At 42.9% G+C, this 21,486-nt stretch overlaps 1 protein-coding gene across 1 annotated transcript; it reads right to left on the bottom strand.

The window, feature by feature from the left end:
• Window positions 1-647: 647 nt before the first annotated feature.
• LOC104623022 (nesprin-2-like) lies at window positions 648-20,774 on the bottom strand. The gene is made up of 15 exons (XM_010289966.1): window positions 20,755-20,774; window positions 17,401-17,563; window positions 13,644-13,831; window positions 13,334-13,484; window positions 12,667-12,849; window positions 11,185-11,322; window positions 10,101-10,295; window positions 9,152-9,434; window positions 8,723-8,791; window positions 7,786-7,922; window positions 6,759-6,888; window positions 4,798-5,009; window positions 1,897-2,097; window positions 1,395-1,523; window positions 648-887 (listed from the first exon to the last, which is right to left on the bottom strand). Exons 1-15 carry the CDS (start codon window positions 20,772-20,774, stop codon window positions 648-650), a joined length of 2,439 nt encoding a protein of 812 aa, XP_010288268.1.
• Window positions 20,775-21,486: the final 712 nt, after the last annotated feature.

The following is a 21,486-nucleotide window of genomic DNA, read 5'->3' as shown; positions in this document are numbered from 1 at the left end:
AGGAATGCTCTGGTATCCTAAAAGGTAACCACACCTTCCTCTTTAAAATGCACATTCAAAACTCACAACAGATAAAACGTAAAGAGCCATCTTTCACTGCCCCTCTGTAGGTGCAGGGCCCACTGCCTCTTTAGATATGCATAACCAGTAGTAAACAGATGCTCCACTTCTCCAGCATAAAGAAATGCTTTACTATGCACAATCCGAAGGAATTACGATGGAACAGGTGCGTACTTGAAAATATCTCCATCTGACAGCTCTCAGTATAAGCAACGTACTGCTATGAACTACAACTCCCATGAGTTCGTTACACACTCCTAGCCTGATACCTGGTACGGATCATAGGATAATTCAGGTTGGAAGGGACCTCAGGAAGTTCATCTAGTGCAACCTCCTGCTCAAAGCGAGGTCAGCTACAAGACCAGACCAAAAGGCTTACTCAAGGCTTTATCCTGTCTGCTCTTCAAATCCCTCAGGGACGGAAACAGCACAACCTCTCTGGGCAGTTGGGTTCAATACTGTACTAGCCTCGTGGTGCTGAAGTTTTCTTATAGGCAGACTTAATTGTTCTTTTTTCAGCTTATGAAAGTGGAAGTACTTAAGTTTTAAGTCAGTCTGTTATAAATACCTTTACTCTTAATATGTTATCACTTTTCAGTAAGAAAGATCCATGAACAAGTATTTAAACTCTGACTCACCAGATTTCCTTGTATTGTTTTCAAGTCATGTGAAACTTGTTCAATAAGCTGTTTCAGTTTCCTTCCAATTACATGGACCTTCTCATCAGCTTCAATGTAATCACCATTTGATTTAAGCAGCAGGTAAGCAGTGAGTTCTTGAAGTGAGTTTACTTTAAGTTGTTGTTCCAGCAGCTCTTTCTCCAGTTGCTTAGAACAAACGAACAAAAAACAGTGCAACAGACTGTTACTCTCAACTTTAAGGATGTTCTCATAAAAGGAGAAACTCTGGAAGGCTTTAAAGAACAACTCAACCTGCCTGAGATCCTGCAATACATAGGAATGGCTATTACAGCTACATATAAAGTGAAGTTCTCTTGAAGAGACTGGTTATACCTGCTTAAACTAACATTTAGAAATAGTTCTAGTGGTAATTAATCTGTATGGAAAAGACATTAAATCTTGGAAATTGGAAGTCTTACTCCAGCATAAAGACTGTTCATAAGGACCTTAACTATGATGCATAATTATGGAAAAAATGCCTCATATAAGCCATCTCTTAATCCACTTCAGAAACCAGACATGTGCCTGAATGCAGCAGGCTCGAGGACAGGCTGCAGACATCTTCAGAAATAAACATATTGCTCTTCATTTTGCAGTGAGAGCTACTGACTCACTGGAAGTAGCTGAGGTGCTGTAGTTAAGACTTACACTTACCATTAGCTCCTTTTGGCATTCCAGCATTGTATTGAGGTCAGCATTTGGATCTGTGATTTGTGCTTCATTCCTTCGGCTATCAGCACTTGCTAACCACAGGATTAGTTTTTGGCTCTGATCATGGAAGTCCTAGGGAAACAAAAGATTTGCACATAAGAGGAAAAAACACTTATTGCAGTGCTTTCACCTGGCTTTGCCTACAAACAAAATGACCAGCCCAGATTAGACAGAGCCAACAACAAATTCACCATTAGTGAGGCTATAGCAACCTAGTTAAACTATTCCACCTATGTAATCAAAGGGGATTATCTAGGTCAAAGACATTTTTACCAAACCCTTTAAACCCAACAGAGTCAAGTTGATAAGAAAATTAAGTGTCTCAGATTCTGAGCAACCATTCCACTCATGTGCAGGAATTACCCCTCTGCCCCCTCCCCTTATCTACCCCGCAGCAGCACCCTAAAGAGGAGCTTTCCCTTGTAAGCTGGCATGTGGTATGCACCTGGCAATGCAGTAGGGCTTGTTGTAAACCTTTCCTCCAGTTGTCCAATGCATGAGTTGCTTTCTCCCAATGCAAGTTCACCTTCCGAAGCCTGTTCTGAAGCTCTTTGAACTCCGTGCTATCTGCTTTCTGGAATTCTTTGCTGCTCAGGTTAACAGAAAGCACCACTGCTTTGTAGGTATCAAATGCTTTAAGCATGTCCTGGTAGAAAAAGAGGATTAGGAGCTTCTATGAATGATGAAAAACAGGGTTTTTATTTACATTAAAACAACATCCTCAAAAGAATTGCAAGTACCGGGGAAAGCTGTTTGAATCTGGTGGCTTTTCAGATACTGCAAAGAAACATATTAAGGTAGGTGGCCTTTTGTGTGGTGTTTTGTTTTTTTTTTTAAAGCCAAAACCTTCACTTTGAACAAAACAAATCTGGTTGGGCTTGTGTTTCTCCCACAAGTCACATGCTTTATGGCTTAATCCACATCTGCCCTTCATTCCTCTGAGCGGTCTCTTTCCCTGACGTTTGGACAAATATTCCCACAGGTCATCACATGGTATTTCCTCTTGATTTACAAAGGTTTTGCTGCCTCAGAATCCCAGAATAATATTGAAAGCGACATCTGGAGGTCTGTATTCCATCCTCCTACTCCAAGTAGGGCTAACTTCAAACTCAGAGCAGGCTGCCCAGGGCCTCATCCAGTCAAATCTTGAGCATCTCGCAGGATGGAGATGCCCCATGTCCTCTGGGCCCCTGGTCCCACACTAGGCCACTCTGCTGTGAGAAATTCTCTTTCTTCTCTCCAGTCAGTTTCTCTCAGCCCATTTCTCTGACTTGTCAAGGTTCCCCCAAATGGCAGTCCTGCCTGCTTTCCTTCTTTCCCCTAAAACTGCAGGGGGAAATAATATGGAATTTGCAAAGTCATGGCTGTTATCACCTTTATGTTAAGGTACAGCCTGTATTTTTGAAGTTTTTTTTTTTTTTTAAAAATGCATGCCAAACAATACCTCGTACCCTCAAGAAGTTTACAGTTTGAATCAAGGGTACTCAGTCTTCTTCAAGTTGTGGGCTCTTGCAGTAGAAAAGTAAGAGCTGCAAGATGAGTCCTGCAATCAACACAGCTCAGACTGCTTTTCTTAGCAACCTTTGTAACTAAGAGTGTCAATCTATATATTCTCAAGACTTGCGTCCCACTTGTTGAAAACCGCTGGTCTGAATTACATTTCACCCAACAAAGAACCCTGTCTCCCTCCTTCAAGCAACAAAATTTCTTTCAGTATCAGACAATACAAATGGTCCATCACAGACTTCTAAACACTGGTAAGCCAGTCTGCAGCCAGACTGGCTTTATCCTTATCCAGGGCAATTGGGATGTCCTGACATCTCATGACATTCATGCCTTAGAGCGTGCTGGCTCTTTTAGACCTAGAAAGCCAAGCTGTCTGCAAAGGGGATTTCCAGCCAGCTGGACTACTCTTAAGAAAATGCAGAAGAGAGAAGGAGAAGTGAAGCTCTGGGTCAGACACCCAACTCCAGCCTGAAGGGAAGCACCTCCCTCCACTCGTGAGGCACCATCGAACCTTTCCTAGCATTTGGTGCCTAAGCCAGGTTGGCTGATGGAATCAGAGTTGTCCTTGCTGGAGTCACACACTGGAGTGCAGGCATTCTTACTGGCCTGATGACTACTCAAGGACATGTAGGCTTACACATACCCTCAACACGCCTGAGAAACCCCTCCTCTGTCCCGCAGAGTGTCTTGTTTGTGAGCATCATCCCAAGTATGACGCCAAACTGACCTGTAACCTTGGGATTTGGGTGACTCCATACAAGGCTGCTGGCAGAAGGGTGAGCACACAGGGACTCTGCACTCCCACAAGTGTTAGGAACCCTTTCTCTCTCAGAGTTCAACCTGAGGCATTTTGTTACCTAAGTCCAAGGGACCTAGCACGTAGAGGTATCCTGCTAACCTGCTGGTTCAACTGGCAGACCTGATTTAGTCCTAATTTATGGAACCTGAGAGTCACCGCAGGCAATATAACATAACCACACATGCTGACAAATGTTCACGTTATTTTGTCTCTAACTGTTCTATTACTTGGCTGAAGATCAGTAGAGACAGAATTTATTCTGTTTCTTGTTTTTTAATTAATATATTCTATTTGATGAGAAATCTGCATTTGCTAAGCGAAAAAATGCCACTTCACATTTTGAAATGATGTATCCTTCAACTATAGGACAAAGGTGCTATTTAGAGCTAAGATTTTTTGCAAACACCATATTGCTAAAAACCACAGCTTTAGAGCAGATCTTTCCCAGTCTCCCTGTTGGAGCTACAAACCCTTCCCACCCCCCCATTAAATCAATCAATCAATCAATCAGCCTAGACTTTGTAGCCTGTAGATCCAGCGAATTTTCAATCATTTTCTGGTTTGCAGAGAGGGGAATGGCACAGAATGAGCTAAAAAAGCCAGTATCACTGCTCGGAATACCCAGCCCCCCAGGACAATGCCTGACCCTAGGCATTTGGGGTATCTAAACTTTCATTATTTATTTTTTTTCTATGTTTGTGTTCTACAACAAAAGGCCTACAAAGAGAAGTTTGGGGCTGAATATTTTGTTTGTGAGAGAATAAAGTGTCCCTGCAAGAAAACAGAAATGGAAAGGTTTTTAATTCAGCCTGGCTGCCCGTTGTACCCAGTCATGTTGCCTGCAAATCTCTGTGTATGAAAACAGAAGCACCTTGCTTAACTATCCTCTTTAGTCCTCTTAGCTGAAAACAGCTTAGCTCCTCTGTGGCATATGCACATTGTTTTTAGCATTCATGCTGCCAACGGATCCTAGGAGCACAAAGACAATGATAAAGACTATAAGCATTTTGAAATCCCACTTCTCAGTATGCCGTAACTTACTTTCAGCTTCTTGACCCTTTGTTCCAGCACCTGCATGCTGGTTGCAGGTTTCACTTTTTGCAGCTCTTCCAGCTCTTCCTCAGTTTTATCAAGCCAAGCAGAGACATCGCTGAGATCTGAGTTCAGCTGCTGCCACTGCTGCAATTTCTGTTTCATCCTAAGTTTATTTCTGAGATCTTGAGCTTGGATGAGCTCCCATCTATCAATAATGCCTACAAATGATAGAACAACAAACATTTACCTCTTCAGTAAGGTGAATAGTGCATAACACAGATGCAAGGAGTTTTATGAGTGAATTATCCTCCAATCTACTCAAGGCCAAATAATTGCTACCATGTACTACTATTATCCAGATGCATTTTTTCTTGAGATTCTGCAGTCTGTAAGTTTCGTATTACTGGTCAAGTTATCCACATAGTAGTGCTACACAGGATTTTAATCACATTAATTGAAGATGTTTTAATTCACCTGGAAGAATAGAGCAAATCTAAGAGGATGGAACTCGGTGAGTCCAGTTGTGATTTGCTAGACACCAAAATTCATCATGGGACAAAGTATGATCTAGCAGTTAGGACTTGGGTTTATGTTTCATCAGTTCAGTGCTAAAGGAGATGAAGATGCCACCTGTGTGATCACTAACACTATTTCTGGAGGCACATCTAGGCCCTTCTCAGAGGTTTTCCTATTCATCCCCCGTATGGATTCAACCCTGGTCCATTTGTGAGACCAGAGACATAAACTAAGCAAGCTGGTGCATATAGCTGCACTTCTTTTTATCACTTCATTCACTCTTGTGACTGCAGTACAGATTTGTTCTTATTAACAGTCTCAAACACCTGAAACTAGGAATGAGGTCCTAAAATGTTAAGAGAACCAGCCTGTTGGCCTATTTGGAAAAAAAGACCACAGTGAAGACAGTGAAGAACAGAATACATTACCAGCTTTGACAAAACATTTCTGTAAATGGGAGCTGTAGCATCTTGTTACATGGAGTACCAATAACTGAGAAAACAAACTACAGCAATCCTATTTTAGACAGAGACACACACTTCGTTGGTTTGAAATCTGATTAAAAGTCTCTGAAGTATTCAGTATCACACAAAAGTGAAATTGTTCCCATTTATTCCAACCAGCAAAGAGACAGAAGTATGTTATGAGTGATAAAAATCTCAACTCTGGCAGAAAATGTAAAAGCTTACAACAGCAAACACGGGTGGGACAGTACAGGTGAGAAGGCAGCTCAGTGAATCTTAGCAAAATACATTAATTTAGAAGAGAGGGATCTACTTCTATTTTGTTCCCATGGGAAATGCGCTGCCTTTGTCCCACCTCTGCTTTCATAGAATCACAGAATCTTTGGGTTGGAAGGGACCTTTAAAGCTCATCTACTCCAAGCTCCCTGCACCGAGCAGGGACACCTTCAGCTAGATCAAGTTGCTCAGAGCCCCGTCCAACCTGGCCTTGAACACTTCCAGAAATGGGGCATCCACAACTTCTTGCAGCAACCTGTGCCTGTGCCTCACCACCCTCACAGTAAAGAATTTCTTCCTGAGATCTAATCTGAATCTACCCTCTTTCAGTTTAAAACCATTAGCTCTCATTCTACAGTCCCTGTAGTCTTGGGGGGTATAAAAGTCCCTCCCCATCCTTCTTACAGTCCCCCTTTAAGTACTGGAAGCCTGCAATAAAGTCTCCCCAGCGCCTTCTCTTCTCTGGGCTGAACCACCCCAAGTCTCTCAGCCTGTCCTCACAGCAGAGCTGTTTGATCCCTCCGATCTTTTTTGTGGCCATCTCTGGACCTGCTCCAACAGGTCCATGTCTTTCCTGTGCTGAGGGGCTCCAGACCTGGACACAGTACTCCAGGTGGGGTCTCACCAGAGCAGAGCAGAGGGGCTTTTGTCTCCCCTAGAGTCACAAGACAAACACCACAGCACTAAAGCCACGCAGCATTAGCTCTGTACCTGACTGCTTCTCTGCAGCTGCTATATTCACAAGCTCTTGGTCCTCTTGGGGTTCTTCATCACTCATGTTAGCAGACGTAATTTTCTCCTTGTTGATGCTGCTGCTGCTTGCAGAGCTGAGCTGCTTCACCTGGAATGACATTTTGGTGGGTGAGCCCTGCAGGTTAACCAGCCACCAAAGATCAAGCTTCATTTGTGCTACTTTGGGGTGGCTGGGCTCTTTCATGTCAGATTTGGCACTGGGCTTCTGCATCTTTGATAACAGTTTATACTGGCTCCCTGTGCCTTCTTAGTAAACAAACACACACCATAGTGACGCTGATTATTACAAGACTGGGCATGGCAAACTATTTGCTTTTGCACTACATGTACCGACAATGTACATTTGCTTATGCTCTTTGTTGGATTCTGGGTCTTGGCAATATTGACTCTAAGGCTCTAAGACTGGATTAATGATAACAAAAGCTGCCAGATACCCGTACCACCTTTTGTCTGGAAGAGTGCTGACAACTAGTCCAGCTGCTGGCAAAGCCACGGCTGGCAACGAGCCACCAAGACTGAGGTACCAATGAACAATAGCCATTTTGACACATTTTTTAGTGCCCAGAAGCAGATTAAATGGTGGGTTGCATGCTAGAAAAGGACCCTTAGAATTGGTCTGCTTAGGAAAAGGAGATATGCCAGTGAGTACCAACGGAGGGTGTTCACACCCTCTCGTTGGGGGCTTAAATTTTCCTAGACTCGTTCTTTGACTCTAGAGGAAGTGAGTTCCTCCAGACACTGACTCTGATCAGGAGCCTAACATGATTGTTCTGAATTGCTTTAAAGAAGCTTTCTAGCAAGTCGATAGAGACTCTCACTGGTTACATAAGCCAACAGAAATCACGTCTAAGTTTGCATAAAGTGAACATTCCCCCCATGACTAATCTTTTCCTTGATGCTGGAGGAGGGAAGAGGATGGAGTTACACAGGAACAACAAACAGACTGTGTAGTACAGGTTCAGTGCCCACAGAGCCTCCAACTCACATAGTCCGGCTTATAGGGAGTACTTGTCTCTGGACCAGACAACACATTTCCAACCATTTCTGCCTGGTTGTATCGGTGTTTCCTGCAGACTGGGCTATCTGGAGAATGCCAAGGATGAGCTTCTGAAACAGACTTTCCTGAAACAAATAAAACCAAAACCATATGCCATGAGTGCAAAATCCCATCTCCACAAAGAAGCTGTTGCTTTGTATTAAGTTAGAAAGCGCTCTGAATAAAATGGCATCAAGTTATGGCATAAAAATGACAGTTCTGCAGCTTTCCTTGCAAAGCATGCACATTTGCAAAACATCAACAGTGTTTCAAAGGTAATGAGATGAGAGCCATGCAATTATGGGACATTCTGTTTTCTTCTGGAAAATGCTTGAATACAGGTCTCAGTATTCAAAAAATAAAAGAAGCTGCACTGTGGTTTTGGAAAGTTTGCATCTCAACAATACTATCACACATCTGCAAACGCATTTCAGTGGGGACAAGTATAGACATGTCCTGATTTGGAGAACGTTTATTCTGGGTTTAACAGACAGGACACACATGGTTCTGTCGTGAACAAAACACAAAAAATACTTGCAGAGTTGGAACTATTTCCTTCTGTAATTATGCAACCAAAATTAGAAACAACCAAAAAAGTGATACTACTCAGAGCAAACCACCAAGAAAGTACCAAAAGACTTTGGATCAATACAATGAAATGTACATTAACCACCTTGGCATTTACCAGGCAAAATCTAAATGATATGTTCTTGACTGCTTTGTAATGTACATGTGAATACTGCAGCGTAAGAACACCATGACAGGATGAGACATGGTGTCCACACAAGGCAGGAAGTCAGACATTACATATGAGAGAGGTTGAGGAATATAGCGTGCAGCACAGGGAGATTGCCATGTTCAGACACATGCATTAGCAGGTGCCTACCAGAAGATGCTTTCAAAGTTTTTGTGGTCATTTTAAGATATGCCTCAGGATTTTCAGTGATTTCTACATCTGAAAAAAGAATAATGTCATTTTCCTCACTATTCAATATTTTCCAACTATTAAAAACAACTGAAACAATGAGGGATAGCAAAGACAAAGAACAAAATAATTTGTTGGTACTATTTTAATCAAATATTCTTAAAAAGTAAGGTTTCTAAAAACCTTCTGTTTCTGAAAATGTAAGCTTGGTTTAGACAATACCATTCCCTTCATCAAGACATCTAAGAGATGAGACTGCTCACATCTATTGTAACAGTACTTCAAAACCAACCAACAATGTGGGAGCAAGACCTCAATCCCCCTCCCTTCCCACATAGGAACATCCTGCAGTTGTCCATGTCGAAACAACAGCTGGCAACTGGTTCTCACCTGACAGAGCACTGTAGTATGTTGCTTCTTCTTCGTCTTCGTGAGAGGAAGAACCTCCCACATCACCTGTGTGATCCCACTCGAGTGGGATGGAGTCAACACTGACAGGGGTTTCACAGCCTGATCTTTCATGACCTTGAGGAGGGGGCACAAGGTGGCAAAGGGACTGTGGTGAAGAGGGTCCTTCACTGATCGCTTTCTTATGCCAGGGATCATTCTGGATTTCTCTGGAGTCTTCCGGATCGGTCTCATTTTCAGAGGTCTCTCTTTCATCATCCAATCCCTAAATAAAACAGATAGATAAAAATTATTGCATATTAGTAATATTTACAATAGATCTGCACTGCTTCATGAGCTAATGATTGAGCCACACAGTACTACTGGGAACTGTTTTGTGGTCAGCTGCAGTAATCGAAGACCACGTGCCTAAAATTAAAGGGAAGCATCATTTCTGCCTCATTCCTCTTCTGCCAAAACAATCCTCACATCAGCAGCTACCTCCCCTCTCTCAAGACGCTCAACCACCACCATGACTTGCTAAAGAGCATGCTGTTCCCCATTCAGGGTTCCCACAAGAAAGTGGACAGATGGAGCCTCACAGACAAATCCATAAAGAGATATTCTAAGCATGTTATTGAAATTAAGGAAAACAAAGCGATATTAAAAACACCCAAAAAGCTTTTGAAGCCCTCAAACCACCACTATCTAGTATTAACCCTGCGAATTACTGCCATACTATTATCCAGATTCTGCAGATAAAGACCCAACATGTGAGGCATGAGGAGACAAGACCAGCGACAAAGATTTAGCAAAGCTGGCACAACTACTGAGGAGCTCCTGACCCCTTTGAGCTCAAACTACTCAGTCAAGCTGCTAGGGATAAGCAATGAGCATTGCAGTTCAGACAGCAAAATCTTGCCAAAGCATCAAAACAACTGTTGCTTCTTACAGGATGCCTTGAAGTCAGTCTTTGATGGAACCGGGCAACTCGCCCAAACACTTCTTGACAGTATCTATGAAGTTCTTCCAATTCGTCTTCAATCAGGGTAGCATCCAAAGGCTCACTCTTCTGAATCAACTGCTCCCCAAAAACGATTAGCTGATCAATCTTATTGGTATTTAGTGTTATCTCCTGCTGGAAACCCTATTTGGAACATAGAAGAAAAGTAATTACTTCTGCAACGTCCCTTTCTAAGGTTTGTCCTTCTTTTCTTGCTCACTGCAGTGAAAGAAAAGCAGCAGCTGACATTGTTGTCTAATTTCATTTGGCAAGTATCTTTTTACTCAAGTGGTCCAGAGGTTTGTTTTATTAGCAGAATTACAGTTCCAAATGAAGTGGCATTTTCCACCCATGTGTACATCAGTATCATTCCAGTGTCCTGAGCCTGCAAGGGGATCACGATACAAGAGTTCAGCTAATCAGAGTTTATTTTTCTGTTGGGTCCACGCGATCTTTTTCTCAGTAGCAAAGAAGTTTGGCTGGTTGGGCCTCCAGCTTACGCAACAGTAAATCTGCATCCCAAAACAATTAACAGTGCAGGGAGAAAGGAGAAACGAGCATATGAGCAGGCAGCCAAGAACTAGTACGTTCTTTAGAATCACTGCACACGCCTGCTATCTTATTTGTGTTTGAAACACAACAGTGCACTCAGAGGAGAGAGCCTACCTTAATGCCAATTAAAAAAAACTTCTCACCAGAAAAGAATGCCTGAGTTTAGGAATGTAGCTTTTACTGTTAACCTTCATGTGCTCCTTTCCAGGCCAGATAACACTGTCATAGACACTCAGTGTTAGGAGAAGGTGGCAGGATAGAACTGAGCTTGAACACTGAATCTGAATTTAAATACTGTACAGTTTTATCTTGATTCAGAGGAAAAGTCTTAAGAATTTACTGGTGTCTTAAAACAAATACAGCCCTACAGACATCTGTTGGCTGTTGTGAAGTTCCAGAAAAGCAGATGATTCTGGCAAGGGAGGGCAGCCCAACAGGATCAGTTGGTCTATATTAACAACTGCTTTATAAGGATACGTACATTTAATTGGCGCATTTTGTCATCGAAGTTACTTTTTGAGAAGTGCTCCACATTTGTCAGCTGGAGGTCCATTTCTGTGAGCCAAACAAGGATGCTTTCCCTCGTCCCCTCAAACTCATCTCTCCGATTGGTGAAGTGCTGAACAGGAAGAAGGGAGCCAGTGTTATAATACTTCAGTCACTAAAGAAGATGGTCACAGCAGCCCCCTGAAAACAGCATTTTGTTTCAGAACTGCTGTTCACCTTAAAGGCCTTCAGGGCACAAGTGGTAGCATGCCACTTACAAAAACTGTTCCCTTCCTGCAGTGATGCTGGAACAAAGTGTCCTGTGTTAGTATACTATTTCTATGGGAGAGGGAATAAAACTTCAGTAGTGCAAGATGCTTCTATAAAATTGCATTCTTGATTCCACACTTTATACCTTCTCCCACATCATTACACAACAGTGTAACAGTTATTCGGACTCTGGTTTTACATCTATTTTGTTCTAAATTTAGAAGACAGACAGATGAAAGAAGCAAGCCCCATCTCTAATTAAAGTAATTAAAACTATGACATTAAAATCAGTAAAACAATGGAGAAGCTGGATTGTGGATGACCACACCAGTATAATTAATGCACCATTTGGTGTGGAAGCCAGGAGGGGCTCTCTCTGCTGCCATTTCCCACAGAAGCTGCTAACAGACATGCAGCTTGCAGTACCCCAATTCTCATCAGTGGATTTACTGTTCAGAAAGGGGATTATAAAACATCCCAAACACAACACCTCCTAACCACACAGATCAAACCCCACCAGCGCTCTCAGAGTCTCAATCACTGACTTTTGGGAACTAATAGTTTTCCCTGTCAACTGCTTACAGCTCTGCTGTATTTAAAAATCAGGCTGTGACAAGTTTCCCCCAGGGCGCAGCAAAGAATATCTGCCCAGAGACCAGTTTAACTCAACAAGCAGGACACTCTGAAGTGTAATAAATACACTCTTTGACAACATTCTTCCAACAGGCAGAGAGCACAGCAGGAGCTGGTGACAGCAGCACGCCTCTCCATCACATCTCCATGTTTAAAGCCTTGTAGGTGAATCATAACTTGTCATAAAGTAGAGCTGCATTGTAAACTCCAAACCTTGTCTGCACTGGGGCCCTTTTGTCTCTCTGCCTCTTATTTATGGAAGAGTGCAAGTGCATGAACGCATTTACCCATGACAGGGTTGGATAAGGAGGAGAGTGGGATAGGGGCAGTAAGGACTGCAACACACGTTCCAAAATTTGCACCCATTCCTCCCTTATGCTTCTTCAACTACCAACCTATCCACCAAGGACACGTTTATGCAATAACGTTGGTGATCTTTTCAGAGCTGCTCTCCTACACTAGTATCAAGTCACAAACCAACACAAGATAGTTGCTCCAGTATGTGTTTTGCCCTTGGCTAATTCCTACAGAAACTTGCAAGTGCTCCTCACTCTTTCAGCCCACTTGCAATTACCTTGAGTCTTCTGAGAATGGCAGCGACTCGTTTCTGGAGATTATCCCAGCGCTGGTTGCCTTCGTGTACCATCTGCTTCAACTTGCTGGCTGAGTCGGTGCGGTTCTCGCGGGCAAGGCGCCTGTACTGCTTATTGATCAGCTCCAACTGAGTGAGTCGTTCATGAATGTGCCGCTGGAATGCCTGCAAGGCAAATCAAGGAACTCAGTTCCCTTGTCAATAAAAGCAAGGATCCGGATGATACTATCCATCAAGAGTGGTGATGATGCCCTCCCCTTAAAAACAGACCTTCCAGCTGCAAAATCAAATCCAGAGAAGGACACATATTTTACATCATCTGCTCAGATGTAGTTCATTAGGAAAAGGAAAAAAAAATAAAATCAATGCACAAAGGTCTCCTGCCTATAAAAAACAAATCTTTAACTTATAAGCAGGATCTTGACAGTTCAAAGCATTGGATTCTCCACATTAAAAAAGTATTCTGGAGACAAATAAATCAGCCAGATACCTAGCAGTCGCACACTGGTCAAATTATTTATGTTCTCTATACCACCCACTGCCAAACTGGTGTTTTTCAGTGATCCGGGCATTTCACATAGACACTAAGTATTTAGCAGTCTGATGATCTAGCCTGCTGCTAAGAATAAAAAAAAAGTTAAAAATTCACCTCAAATTTCTTCAGCTCCTCCTTTGCATGTGTGTACAAAACCTCAGAAGAATTAGGCTTAGCTGCTGTCCTTTCAGATGATTTCAGCCAATCTTCAAAGCGAGAATAGTCATCCAAAAACCTCTGCCATAAGCGCCAGGTTTCCTCAATTCTGAAAGGGAGTTGCAAAAACGGAAAGGTTTTATCACAAGCTAGCTATTAATTTTGGGGTTTTTTTCTTTTTCAAAATTCAGTTTGTGGCAAAAGCTACAGCATTTCTTCAAAATGCTGCCACAAGCTTCTTTAGGAGGGGTAAGAAAAAGAGACTTACTTCATTCGCCTTTCCATAGACATGGCGCAAATATTTCTCCACCGTCTGTCCAAACTCCTGGTAGTCTGCTGGATGGAGTCACACTCTGTCTCATTAGCACACGCATCTGAATCGTGTAGCAGGACTTCACAAATATTAAACACTGATTCCACCCCTGCGGTGTGTTGCTCTATGTCTCGTTGCAGATCCTGCCATTGGCAAAAGAATAGCTTGAGTAGAAGGAAATATGCGCGGCTAGACTTCAGACATACCCTTTCAAAATGCTGCAGAGGATGGGGAAAGAGCAATTTCTGTGTCAGGAAAAGCTTATTTAGCTTTAGAAAACAGACTTGCAGGATGAGCTGTGCAGATGACAGGCTGACAGGTCGGGACAGAACTGCCACGCAAAAAGGGATTGTCCAGCTTTGGTTTCTCAGTGAAAGCTCAGTCTTCTCATTAACAGTCTGCACAATTTTAACGTGCATTCAAAATCCAAACCTTACACATACCAGACACACACACTTCATAATTTTGACGGTACAAGACAACAGTGTCTCATATCAGCTTACTACACTCTAAGACTTGACAGAGAACTCATAGTACAGTTCATGTACTTTAGCGACTATATGATCACAGGCTGGCATCAAGAAACACAGAAACACAGCACACAAGTAGCTGGTGTTACACTACTTTTCTTATTCCCTCTTGTAGAGCTCCTGCTTTGATCGACTATTTTAAAGGGTCTGGCAAAGACCCTTTGTCTAATCTACACTACAGGTTTCACCTCAAGAGCCTGCATCTCCATCATAGTCTGGCCTCTCATTCTGTAACTATAACTACTCTTAAAGTCAATCTAATTGAGTAACAGAAAAAGAAAGCCTTATCTAAATATTTCTTATTGAAAAGGCAGCTCTGTACAATGCTACCAACTGTAAATATTAATGAAATTACAATGTCCACTACATTTCCATTTTTTCCAACCCATTTCTGTCTTTCCTAAGGAAGGATACGGAAACTTTTGCTTGAACAACAAACAAATATTTTACTGACAACAGTGACCAGGAACTCCCATTAAATAGGTGAACGTATGAATCGGAATTGGTTTTGCTCTAGACTTACAAAACCAAACCAAACCGAAACCAACAAAAATCCCCCAGAATAGACATAGCTTGTAGTAACTACAAAAGGAGTTGAAGGAAGATGTTCCCAGAAGTCAAGAAGCTGCAAAGAGCTGAGTATCACCCAGTGGCAGTCTTCAGTGATGTTACACAGGTACCTGAAAGGGCTGAGCCATAACTAGTCAAAATTTGGTTTGTGGGATTTGTGGTAATGTACAGCTTTAAGGAATGTAGAAGCCAAAATCTTTACACAGACGAGAGACTGCCAGAAGCAGACCCAACATAATTTTTGACAGCTTATTAAGGATTCACAGGTGTTTTCTGAGCAAGGGGCAGCAGTATCTTTTTAACACAGGCTCTTAAGTCTGAGAGATGGCTCTACCCCACTACTGGTACCTGGAGAGATTCTTCTGAATTCATTACACTGGATTTACAGCCGTTACAATGAGAATTTGGACCACAGACTACAAATCCACTCTACCTGCACTATGGTAATATTGCTGACACAATGTCATTCCTTTTGGTCATGCCTGGGTTCATGGAATAACCCTAGGCAGAATCCTTGCTGTTTTCCAAGCTGTTATTCCAAATGACCTGACTGTATTACGGTGAGACAAACACAGCAAAGTAAGTAACGGGGCCTGGACCAGAAAGGCGGTTTTCCTTTACCTCTGCATGGCACTGCCCAGACAGCTTAAACAGACTACATGCTGCTAGACTTACGCATTAGTGAAACAGCTTTGAAATCTTAAAATTAGTATTATTCATGTTTTAATCTTCATCCTTTAATTGAACAAACATGCCATAAACATCTCTCTGGATGCTCAATGCTTTTAAATGTCATTATTCAAGACTGAACAGGTAAAGCTTTTCCAGTCATGGATGTCAAATAAAAGAAGCCTGTAGGGTGAATTTCTCACCATCACTCTGCTCTTGCTGAAATAATTATTCAGATAAAACCAGGAAAGATCTTTTTACTTTGTCACATTCAGATAAAGGTTTCTCCAACGTAGAGTGAAAGAGGCCTTTTTTTTTTTTACTGTAGTCTTTTTAGTTAGAACAGTCTTCTCACACTCAGCCTGCTAAAAGGTTACAGTAGAAGGAGTCTAGAGGTGCTCAGAGGTCTGTGTTTGAAACAGAATCCAAACAACAAAGCAGCAAGTAGCTCTGAGCAGCAAATGATGGCTCTTACAGTGAGCTGAGGCTTGAATGCTCATAATAAAAATAAATTAGTTTGGACACAATTCCTTTGTGACCCACATTCTTCTCTGCCTGGCAATTTATCAGTCTTTCAGAATGCAAGGGGTTTGGATGGGGAGAAAATATTTCCTTGTCGTTTCCACGACCATTCACAATGCAGATGAAACCACTGGTGGCACTGAGCCAAGTCTTCTAGCGTTTGACCAACTCCTGCAGTGGAGTCAGTGGAAGCCATCTTCACCCCTGTCATAGAGGAGCTGACCCTTTCCATGATGTCTGGGACATGAGTGGCTGGAGAGCCATATAAACCAGCAGAGAACACAGACCTCAGCTCAGGGTCAATCAAGGATCTTTCCTTAGACACGAAAGCAGCAGCCAGAGAGAGAGAAGGTGGGAAGGATGGGAAGAACACCCACAGGTGTTCTTAAAGGCAGATGCTATGAAGCTTCCATGCCTGACACCTTTGCTCTTGATCCTCAGGTTTAGGGCAAATATTCTTGTTTACAAAAGCCAGGTAACAGCTGTGGTCATTCTCAGCCTTCCCAGGGAGGCACTTTGAACCTGCACCGACTTATAGCACAGCCCTGAGCAAAGGCTGACTCTACCAACAAGTCTTTGTAGAAGACTTGTGCTTTGTAGAAGTTCCTTTTCTTTCCCCGGCTGCTGGAGAAATTTATTCCAGGACTATCCAACTCATCTCACACTTCCACTTGGCTGGGATAGCTGTCACATTCAGCTGTGCCCAATCCTTGCCATCTCCAGCACTTAAAACTAGCATAGATCCTCAAGATCCCCCTGGCAAGCCACCATCTCTGATAAATGCCTACATGCACTCAACCAACACCCAACAGTGCTAGGCTGGTTCACACTTATGCCTCAGCAGGATTTATGCATCGTCTCACCCAACCCTGAGGGGATCTTCAGAGCCTGCCTACTGGATCAGGCCTCAGTCAAAGGGGTGTTTACACAAGTCCACCCTCAAAAGCTCAAACATCCTCCTCTGCCAAGCTTGCTCTGCTGTCTGCAAGGAGGGGAAGAGAACTGAGCTAGTGAGGGCAATACATCGAATCACAGCACTTAAATCTGTCATAGACAGTTTGCAGGAGACCCGGCATTCACGCTTTGTCATCCTCATGGATTTTGCCCACTGTCTGTGCCCTGCCTAGCCCTTAAGTCTGCTGTACTTAACCAAGCAAACTATCAAATGTACATTTTATTTGTATTTTGCCTGTTTTCCTTGGGTGGAGGGGAAAAAGGAGAAGTGGGGTTAAGTCAACACAATACTGAAACTACAGCAAGCAAATAGAATTTTTCCCTGTAACGCATCTTGGCAGGAACATGCCATGAAAAGCAAACAGTTAGAAGGCCTTGCTAAAGAAAAGAAACAGGTGATTTTAACCAGGACCAATGGTAATCAGCAGCATTTTAGCTCATTTACTCTGGCTGCTGCTATTTCCCACCTGCTGTTCTGCCAGTCTCTTCTGGATTTCTTGATCATCACAGATGTCATAAACAACAGGCTTGGAAAGCTCAGACTCAATCCGGGCCAACCAGGTGCGAAGGTTACTCATGTTTTTGTCCAATAGTTGTATAAAAGCAAATGTTTCCTTCAGCTTCTTCACCCTAAGCAAACCAGGAAGAACATTTTGTTACAAAGATCTGCAATCAGTGGAAATTATGTTAGCAGAAGGTGATGACAGGCATGGCTTTCTGGAGCACTTGTCACACCAAGCTGTTGCCTGTAACTCAGAGCCATGTTTTAGTCAAAACCTACCTAAATCAGCTCAGCAGCCCTCTGCTCTACAGCTGCAGTAAGGTCTTGTGTGAATTCTTCAATGAAACTATATGAGCAGAGTGAATTTTTGTACCCTCATTCATCTGCTAGTGAGCTCTTGTCAGCTCTTTGACATTTGTCTAAGTGCGAGTTGTACCGTAACATGCCACAGTTAAACTAAATGGGTATCTATGGTCTGATTTTCCTGCTGTGAATTACGTTCAGTGTCTTCTTCAGCATCCAAACAGGCCAACCCTAATCACCAAGGTACTGCTCTGCCAACAGTGGCAGAATTTGCCCAACCACAGGTCCCACACCCTGGGCAAATGGACGCTGACAGGAGAGGAGAAGATCTGAGCAAGGGCCACTGTAGAACTTACAGCGCCATGACATTAAAAGCTCTTCTAAACAACATACTGAAATGTGTGGAGATGTGCCAGACTCTCCTGGTGGGTGAAAATGAGAAAGAGGGAGAATATCCAACTAAGAGAATTGTGGAGCAGACAAGCAAATGAATCATCGAGACCATTTACTTTTCTTACAGCTGTTTGTAGCACAGCTCTCAAGCTGCAGACAAACTTTTATTTCCAGCATATTCCCATGTCAAATCCCCTTATCAGCTCCTTAAATTTTCCAAGTAGCATGTTTGCATATTTTGGCAAATTTGTCCCCCTGTGTTGGAGGAATATCTATTAAGCTACCTCACTGCTCTCAAATCTTCCATGGAAATTCTCGCTTATTGCAATTCCCAACAAAAATTACTAAGAAGCCCAACACCGAGGTGACAATTAGCTCTTCTGACTTCAGATTGGTGTCAGAGCTTGCCATCTAGACCTTGGTAGTTAATGGAGGAAAAAAAAAAAAAATCTAGATCATTATTTCCATCAGACCTGTCTTAAACATCCAGATCACAACATGAGAAAAACTGTACCAAAAAGCACATTATTTCTTTCTCTCCATGAACAGCAATGGTCTACCCTGCAGTATTATAAACATCAAAACTGCAGATGATAAAGACAGGTGGAAATCATTCCACTCCTGTCCTGGCGAGAACCCACTTCTTAGCCCGCATTCCTTCCCTGTGCTGTCCTCCTGGCTGCTTGCATCCTTCTGATGTCTAATTCTGTCCCTGTGCCTTGGGATGGATTTTTGGATCTTGCATGTGATTTTTAAAATGCAAATTTCTGGATTAAATCCTAAGTTACTGCCTGGTCTAACAACTACCCAGATGAGCCTCATTATCTAAGCCAAGTGCAGTGTAGAAAGTTAAAGTATGCCTCATGAAAAGGCCAAAACATTTCCATTCGTTAGCCACCATGACTGGGAACTGTGACCAGCTAATCAAAACCAGGAGCTGGGACTGGAAGGGCAACTTGTACAAGGGGATCACTGCATGTCCCAAAATGCAGGGGACTGTTGAGGGGTCTGAGATGAACCCTAATGTATTTGACAACACCAGTGTTGTGCAAGCTGGGACTGGGGCAGGGTGTAATCTCATCTAGTGCAGGCAGGGACAGATTACATCAAGACCCTGCCAGAGTACCTGGATGCTGGTTTCATGCAAAGGACCTGCCCCTCCTTGCAAGAAAAAAAATCAGTTTCCTGACCCCCCATCCTGCCTGCTGCCAAACTATCCTAGCAAGTTTTAGAGGAGAGGGGTCCAAACTGCTTGTAACTGAGTGGCTTCTGCAGTTGCCTGTTGCAGCATATAATACAATGACAGAAGATATGCAGGACAGCTAATCCATAATGAATATGCCACTCTGTAAGCAACAACTGATCTTATTAACAACCTTGAGGTAATCAAAGAGGATATGTACGTCAGCTAGACACTTGATTTAAGGTAAAGCACTTACGAAGGAGATGTGGGAATGAACCTGCTGGATTTATTCAGTCCTATTGGTTACTGTGAAGGTACAAAGTAAGGCCAGCAAACTTGGGGTCTCATATGGATTAGCAGCATGGGAAGCACCTTCCCCTACCTCTCATCCCAAAAGGACCAGGCACTACTTTCAGTTGTTTTACAAGGAGGGCAAGAAGAGCACAGTCCTACACTAGGACTCCTGGCAGGTTATTTAGCAGCTCTGCAAAATGTAAAATTAGTCTTGTCTGGTTGATGCAATCCTACAAGCCAGCATGAAGGATTTGGACCAAGTCCATGGTCCACCTTTTTCCTGTCTTGCACCCACAAAGCCACTGATACTGGTATAAAGTGCAAAGCAGCTGCCTCTTCCCCTTTACACAGACAGTGCTTTCCACTGCTGCAGCTGATAGAGAGGAAACCAGCACATGACAAAAGCGTTTACCTGCTCTCGCTTTCCTTAACAAGCTCTTTTCAGAGTTCTACTCCCAAGTTCAACCCTGTATGCAGAAGGCATGTGGCTCCTAAGCGAACAGCTGCTACATACATCTTCCTGCTCCTAGTTCTGCTTCTATTAAGTGGTACTCAAGGAACACGGCATACTCTGGTAAATGTAGAGCGTTTTCTTGTGCTATCATGAGCTGGCAATAATTTACCCAGCAGATCTAATTCTTCCTCCACCCTATCCCCTGCTTCTGTCCCACCAGTCAATTTGGATTCAGTTAGTTCTGATGCTCAGTAGGGCCTGTGACTCCCCAGGGCATGTGGCCCACCAAAGACAGGTGACTCGGGAACCTTTCCCCCTGGAGAGATGGATGGTGTAGGCTCCGTGTTCAGCACCAAAGGGAAGAACCGCTAGAAAAGCCAAGCCTGAGGAAGAGTCTGAGCCAAACATCTGCGTTGTTGCATTGTTAACTCTGCATGACTTCAGGCCAGTTGGGAGGAAAGCAAGGCTCGATCGCTGCACTGTCCCTGACTGTACCCAGTGGCAATTTGTTCTCTGCATATTCCCCACTACTGCTTTGAAATTCTCTGGTGACTTGCAAGACATGCACATGTTAGGACCATCTGATGCCACAGCTGACCTGCTGACACCACAGCTTCTGTGCTGCTCAGTATCATCTCTGCTTCCCTGTACTCCCTTCTCCCTCTGTATCCACCTGTTTCCCATCCTGAAGCTGCTTTACAGAAAAATTCATGGGTTGCAAGACGTCTTTCTGCAGTCTGCAGATCAGATAACAGGTAGATGAACATAGCCAAGGAAGTCCAAAGCAAAACCAAGGGATATTATATTATAAATAAATGTCTCTATGACTGATAGCACATTCAATAAATTTAAAAAGCAACAGTTTTAGAATCCAAGTGGGGTTTTTTCCATCAAAAAAAAGCCCCAAGAATATTATTTTGGCTTAGAAATCACTCTAAAATATATGTGAGTCTTTATCTACTAGTGTTACTAGAAGCAACAGTCTCAAAGACTGCAACACTGTGGTACTGTGAGCTTGTATTTACTTTCTAGCAATTGCCCCTACAGACACACCATTGTAATTAAGTAATTAAATCTGTTACATATTCTGGATAGAATATGGCATTGTCACTCATTTAACCACCCTTAATGCCATTAATCTCAAACTTGAGCTAAGCAGCCAGAGAAGAACAAAAACCTAACAGAAGTTCACATTAGTGCAGAGTGTAAACAGGAAGGCAGCCTTGTCCAGATGTTCACATTGGCTGATCTGCTCTTGGGCTCTTTGTCTGCTCGCTGCAACAAGGGTAAGGTTCTACGCTGAAGCAGCAGGTAAAATGATGAAAAATTTGAGCATCCTCCTTGAATACCCTCTGTTTGCACTTAAGTCACAGGGAACTGCCATTTCTCTGGCTACAGCTCAAAGCAAAGCCTAAAATAGACTA

The sequence above is a fragment of the Phaethon lepturus genome, unplaced genomic scaffold, assembly GCF_000687285.1.
Source record: "Phaethon lepturus isolate BGI_N335 unplaced genomic scaffold, ASM68728v1 scaffold15446, whole genome shotgun sequence".
NCBI classification, from domain to species: Eukaryota; Metazoa; Chordata; class Aves; order Phaethontiformes; family Phaethontidae; genus Phaethon; species Phaethon lepturus.
This window is presented reverse-complemented; position numbering and strand designations above follow the sequence as displayed.